The sequence below is a fragment of the Empidonax traillii genome, unplaced genomic scaffold, assembly GCF_003031625.1.
Source record: "Empidonax traillii isolate 1590-97213 ecotype Southwest subspecies unplaced genomic scaffold, ASM303162v1 scaffold98:size2021230, whole genome shotgun sequence".
Classification (NCBI taxonomy): Eukaryota; Metazoa; Chordata; class Aves; order Passeriformes; family Tyrannidae; genus Empidonax; species Empidonax traillii.
Genome location: NW_020955291.1, coordinates 564,048 through 571,005, shown reverse-complemented (window position 1 = coordinate 571,005; position 6,958 = coordinate 564,048). Strand labels below are relative to the sequence as shown.

Below are 6,958 nucleotides of genomic sequence, written 5' to 3'. Positions count from 1 at the left end.
AGGCTGGAAGGTGTAAAGACCTTCCCCGGATCTTCGTTCGCGAAGGCTGGCCATTATTTATTAAGTTTCTTCAATGCTCACGATCACACAACTGAGACCAGTGCAAACATCTGCTACTGAAATGCATTTCTGTGCTAACAAACAAGAGGTCCAGCCACCCACATTGATGTTTCATATGGTTACTCTTCTAAGCACAGTTGTCTTCTCGTCCACTGCAAAAAGGCTACTGAAAGAATGCATGCAACAACCTTATTTTCTCCCCATCTCTCCTCACACATAAGCTTTCCATCAGAGAATTAGTGCAGGTGCTCATACTTTTCTATTTTCGTTACACTACTCTCATCACTGGCTTTCTCCCTCACTGAATGTCAATTCTTTGCAGCAGCACTCCTGTCATCCTGTCTATCTGTACTGCACTGAAAAATTGTTTTCGTTTTCATTAGTAACTTAATGGAACTCACAAGCAGAATTTATCTAACATACGCCACAACCAAACACTGTTTTTTGTCTCCCTCTTCTACAATGTACTGTTGCAATGCCTTTTATCTGCTGTAGATTTATTGGGGATGTTTGGCAAGCACATCAAGGGCTTAAAATTCCCTCTTCTCTCTCAAGAACCTAACATTGTGCATTTCTGAAGCACGGCTGCAGTCACGTGTGCATATCCCATCTTATTTCTGTCTCTCCGGGGCTGTGTATGTTTCTGATTCTGTACGTGATTCTACTATGAATGTCTTTCACACACCTTCAGTATACACAGCGATGCATCAAGGCATACGGAACAGGGATAAATTAATTAAAGGCTATTACCAGAAGACAACACACTGAGCTCTAGCTGCAGCTATTTAATCAAAGCTGTAAGGTACTGAAAAGGCATTTCAACATGAACTGAAGAAGCAAAAATACCCAACGCCTTCTACCAATGGAGCTTGATCAGTTTATGAAGGGGATTACTGGTGCTCACAGGAGTTCATGAACACGAGAGGCCTTTCACCTTCCAGTGTTGCAAATATGCTTTTAACATTTTCCAGCAAGTACTCTGATTTTATGTTGTTGAAAGGTAACTTCTGCATAAAGAAGGTATTTTATCCTTTTCATAAGTGATAAAAGCTTTAAGGAATTAATTAAAAATCCCATTCCCCATCTGATGTCATATACCTGTTTGGGGGCCAAGGGGTGGGGTAGCTCCTCAGTTAGGAGACTCCAGAGCACGATGTCAATTTAAGTGTCTACACACATAATAGTGCATTACTCTAGAGTTAATAATCACAAAATGTCAGTTGGAAATCACATGTGACGTGAAAGAAAGAAAAAATGAGTTGCACTTCTCTCACAATATTTATAAATTCATTGAGTCAAATACACTAACCAATAATTATAAGATAGAGATGACTGCTCAAGAGTTAATTTGACATTTACATTTGATGTAAGCATAGAGGCCAGACAGCAAATTCTGCTATGTTCATGTTACTCCAACTAGAAAAGAATACATCACATAGCAGACCAGAGATTAAAAAACGGTATTGAAGAACATTTACTATTCCTATCCTGAAGTGTTTCCATAGCAGCTGAAACAATTATTAAAACAGATACACCAAAAGGAAGGCAAAGAAATAATATGAAAGCTATGCATCTGAAAATAATTCACAAATTTGAAGAGTTATATTTGACTTATTCATTACGCTAATCATTAAACATTACATACTTTCTAATAAATCACACAGGTCTTTACAGTGATGTTCACAGCAGCACAGGAATTTATAAGAGCAAGGAGATTTTTAGAAAGGAGTATTTATGACAGGCAACATGTTGACTGCTGTGGATTCACACCACAGAAAAGGTAAGGTATCCTAGATCTGCTTTGCAGGACAAGGATTTTCATACTGGAGTAAGCTTACTGTTTGTTTCTTCTTTTATCCCATTTTAGACTACAGAAACCCAAGGAAACCCTACATATGTTCATTCCCCTCCTGCCCTCCCACAACTTAATCACAGAATACCATTTTCAGCAGCCTTAAGAAAAGGGACATTAATTCCTGCTACTCTGGACAGTGCCACAGAAGAGCCATCTTTCATATTCACCCTTTAAGCTTTCATAAGATACACCTAATTAAAAATCAGATATTTAGTTTTTAGAAATGCAAGCAATCACATCTCAGAGTTAAGAAAAATTTGGCTTTTCAGCTTCATCTACAAGTTATCTATAGAGTGCTCCATTTATGCATTAACTAGCAGGCATCATCACCCTTGCCCAAATGTCAACGCTCTTTCCTTGCATTCTTTCTGTAAGAACACAGCATCATCCATAACCAGTTTTTCTTTTATTAAAGTCACGAGTGCTTCAGAAAAGCAGAATCAAGACTGTTTTGATAACAGTGAGCAAAATGGCCTTACATCTGCCTACAGCCCAGGTACAAACTCTAAACAGGTAACAGCCTCCAACTTAAGTGAAGGCACAACACAAAAGGTACTAAACAGGTTCCCAGTGGTAAAAAGACATACACTGATAACTATGTGTGAGGGAGGAGGGATAGTCTCTAAGGTAAGTGAATCAGTTCTCATCACTAGATTTCAGACGCGCAGACGTGGTGTCAGGTCAAGAAGAAGTAATGACACCATTTATGTTCCCCTTCCCATGGGAAATCACCCCACAGCAACAAAACTGGTCAACTGCCACTCACTTCTATACAACAGATTCAACCTTAATAGCATTTCAAATTCAATACAGGGCCCTGAGGAGCTCATAGATAAAAAGCCATCCAGTGCATTATTCTGTTTAGAAAGAATACTTTCAAAGTATGTGATTCTTGCCTTAGGAGTGAAGAAAAAAAGCCAGCATCATTAAGCAATCCTTGAAATTTCATGCAAGAAGCTGAGTATAGAAACCATTATCCAGGGGTATCTGCAGTGTTCAGAACAATTTTATGTTGACATTTGTGTGGGGGCAGCTGGGTAGGAAACAAGTTTGTGAAAGACTAGAGAACACCTACAAATGACACAGCACGTAGAAGGGCAGGCTAGCAGATGGGGTAGTCCGAGGGCAGCGCATATGCAGTAAAAAGAATGAAGTGCAAATGCCCCAGAAGAAAGAGGGCGTGGAAATGCAGATAAAGAAAGGTGACTCTAGTCCAAATATTGCTACAGAGCCTAGAGAAGAACAAGTTAAGGAAGGACTTCAAGATCATGGTTGATCTCTACTTCTGTTACCACCATGAACTGACAAAAGCTTACCAGATGAGTACTTTCTGACACTATAGCATAAATTACAATGTTAACCACAAAGAGACTTATCAATCATTAGATTATACTGATGTAGGATTAATTTTTCCCACATCACCATCACCCCCCATTTACAAGAAAACATCGTGGCAGAACCTGATGCAATTAACCTAGACAAAAGTGTCAGGGGTTTAGCTTTATCTGAATACTAAAAAAAATACAAAACAATAACTGAACAAAAAAAAAAACCTCAACCTTTTTTCTACACATACAGTTAGCTTTCCTTCAGTCATGTCTTTTCCCTCATTCCTCCACACAAGCAAATAGACCCTGTAGTCTTTGAAATCCAATAAACCTTTCAATTACTTCAAAATGAACTCTTAAGATAGCCTAAAAAGTTGTAGTTGCTAGAGTATTGTGTTCTATCAGCAAGTTATTTTTCTCACTAGAAAGACAACAGGGATATAATGTCAGCAGATAGTAGAAAGAGCACATTTTACAGATGCCAGTATCTCCTGATATGAGTGCTTGCAAACACAATCAGCAGAACAGTGAAATCCTCCGCAATCATCTCCATACTTGACTTCATGAGTAAGCTGCTCATTGGTCATGAAGCCCACACTCCTTTTCATAAAATTTGAGCTGAAATGAGAGAAACCACCATACACTATTTTTTTTTAATGGAAAAGATGCTACTCAATTCATTCAGCTTAACCAGTCCTGTACTACAGTTTCTGAGTATTAAACCACGTTCTGCTTCAGGCCCTAATCCCATAACATCTAGAGCTGCAAAGCTCAGAGAAACTTTACTGATCAACTTCTATAAATGGTGCAACGCCTCTTTCAGTTTTTCTAACTCTCAGTGTGGGTGTTACTTTCTGTGAAAGAAAGGGAAAAAACATGAGGAACAGATATGTAATTCAACAGAACAGTTTTTAATCCTCAAAACACTGATAGCTATTACAAGCTCCAAAGTTCTCCACCAGTCTAGGAATTGTCAGGAAAAAAAATGCCAACATCTTACTCTGTCTTTGGACAAATGAACTACAACCACCACATGTGCAGCTCACATTCTGAAAACACTGGCAAATCTAGGCTTCATTTGGAAGCCAATTCAAGCAAGAATGCTCCACAGTTTCTCTACTGGGTCAGCAGATACTTCCATATATTTTCATCGCTCAAGGACTAAGAGTGCCCTTACCTCGTTTTCTGATACTACAAAAACCTCAGACTGTCTTAAACAGGCTCTACAGCAAAAGCTGACCTCTGATAAATTAGAGTATAACTTTAAGCAAAATATTTACTGAGCTTATCGACACAGACCTCTATAAGTAAACCCTTAGCATGCTGATAACAATCATTGACTCTACTTTAGAAAAGATTTGTGCAGAGATGTCAGGAGGAGAGCAGCAAGTTTTGAAGGAGATGCGAGGAGAGGAAACATATTAGCATTTCAAATATCTGGAAATGTGCAATGTAGCCTGTAAGGCAAGGGAGGCCTGATAATGCTGCAGCAAGTATCTCTAGGTGGCTCCGTTCACATACTTCTGTATTCACATGTAAGAGTCTTACTCAATCCCTTCGGTTTCTTTTAAGCAGAAACAACAAGGTTGCCAAATTCCATGTTTTAGGGAAATGATGCCAATATATACAGATGATTGTTATAATGAAAGGCACCTAACAAGAGTCTAAGTGTACTCAGAAAAAAACTCTTTTACACTGCTGGACGTTAAGGTAGTGCACAATTTCTCAGGTTGTTACAGTCATTGAATTCTCCCACCTGTTTTTGTAGACCAAGTTAATGGTTGGTGACAATTTGGGTTGATAAGGAAAAAAGATTAAATTTTTTCAAACATGATCAACTTCCATACTATTTCATGGGAAAACTTGTGCTTCAAGAGGGAAGGAACAGGTCAGCAAAAAAGGATGGGTGTTGCATATTTAGCAGCTGTGAAGAATGAAAAAAACCCAAACTCTGTAAATAACCGACACGCACCCTGCAGCTGCCTTTACGGGACACGCAACGGGGTTCTGGGGATGCTGAAACACCTACAAACGCGGCCCAACCTCATCGAGTAGGCGCAAACGACACGCGCACAGCCCCGCAGGCCGGCAATGTCCCTTCCTCATTCCTCCTACACAGCGGCAGGAGAGGAAAAAGTTCAGCGCCGGCACCGTCCCCGCACCCGCGGGGCCGGGCCCGGCCTGCCCGCCCGGGCGTGCCCCGGAGCTGCCGGGGGTTATTCCGGCCCCCGGTCCCGCACTCGGGTGCCACAGGACGGGGGCAGCGCCTGGGGCATCCCCCCAGCGGGGGGCAGCGCCGGCCCTTCAACGAGGGTGTCGGAAAACAAGAAGTAAGGAGGAGGCGGCGCCCACCCCGCAGACCCTCGCCACGGCGGGGGCAGCACGGCCTCGCCTCGTTCTCCCCGCGGTGCCACAGGTGCTGCGCGGCTGGGGGGCTGCAAGCCGGAGGGCAGAAAGGCCGAAGGCACCGCTCCCCCACCCAGCGGTCCGTGGTGCCCCCATGACCGACAGTACCGCCAGGCGGGGTCTTCGGGCAGCCCCCCCGCACTAGCCGGGGACACGCACAGGTAGCGCCCCGCACCGCAGGGACGACCCCTCCCGGGAGAGGCTCCGCTGAAGGCACCGCTGCAGGGGGCTGGTTTTCGGAGGGGAGGAGGAGAGCAGGTGCTCACCTCCCCTCTCGCTCTGGGTAGAGGGGAGAAGGAGGCAGACGGCTGCAGCCGGCAGGACGGGGGCGGGCGGCGGTCATGGCGGGGAGGCGCCGCGCACCTGGCAGCAGGTGCACGCAGGCGGGGACGGCGGCGAGGAGGACGAAAGTAGCGAGGCTTTCCCGGGGAACCGCGCCTGTTGTGCGGCCGTGGGGGGGCACTCGCAGGTGCCCGTCGCCAGGGAGAGGGGGACGATGCGGAGGAGGGTAGAGGGTAGCTGCAGGCGCTGTTTTGCAGGCGGGGGAGGCGAGCGCACGCTACTCACCGGCAGCTCCACGTTGACTTCGGTCCCGTCCAGGAGAAGGACGCGGCACTGCAGCACCGGCTTGCTGCCGCCGGCCGCCGGGATGTGGACGGGGGCTCCGGCGCTGTGCACGACCCCTCCGGGGTGCGGCGAGGAGGGGAAGCCTCCCGAGCCGACGACGGCGGCGGCGGCGGCTCCTCGCAGCCCCCCGTCCCGCTCGTCCCCCTCGCCGCCGAGCCCACCTCGCCCGGCTCCGCGCCCGGCTCCTCGCCCGTAGCGCTGCATCGAGCGCCGGCCAAAGGTCCTGCGCAGGAACCGCAGCATCCTGGGGGCGCCCTGCCCGGCCGCTCACACCCCCGATCCCGCAGCTCCGCGCCCGGCCCCGCGGCGCCTCCCAGAGCAACGCAGCAGCGCCGCCCGCCGGGAGCCAGCCCGCGCCGGGCGCCGGCCGGACCGCCCCAGCCGCCCGCTCCGCCCTCTGCAGCGCCGCCCGGCCCCGGCTCCGGCACCGCCACGGCGCGGCGGGGCGGGGCGGGACGCGGCCCCTCCTGCCACCGCCCACCGGGATGGGGGACCGGCGCGGGGGGCAGGGGGAGCTGCTGAGGCGGGCGGTGTTCGGCCACCTGCGGGGGTGGTCGGTGCGTTCGCGGTCAGCGCTCCGCAGCGTGGCGAGGAGAACCGCCGAGCACCGCTGCTCCTCCAGCGACTGCCCCGGCGCCGGTCGGTGGGGAGGTGTCTGTGTGACAGCCCTCGCCACCGCCCC

General features: G+C 47.9%; 1 protein-coding gene across 6 annotated transcripts in view; it reads right to left on the bottom strand.

The window, feature by feature from the left end:
- The window catches only part of EPB41L4B (erythrocyte membrane protein band 4.1 like 4B), a 166,963-nt gene extending 160,381 nt beyond the window's left edge, over positions 1 to 6,582 (bottom strand). For 4 of the 6 annotated variants that reach the window (XM_027881874.1, XM_027881876.1, XM_027881878.1 and 1 more), the window contains exon 1: positions 6,217 to 6,582. In XM_027881874.1, coding sequence (XP_027737675.1) covers positions 6,217 to 6,519 — 303 coding nt within the window. In that variant the 5' untranslated portion in view covers positions 6,520 to 6,582. The remainder of the gene's footprint in view (positions 1 to 6,216) is intronic. The other 2 variants (XM_027881879.1, XM_027881880.1) reach the window with 2 other exon arrangements.
- Positions 6,583 to 6,958: the final 376 nt, after the last annotated feature.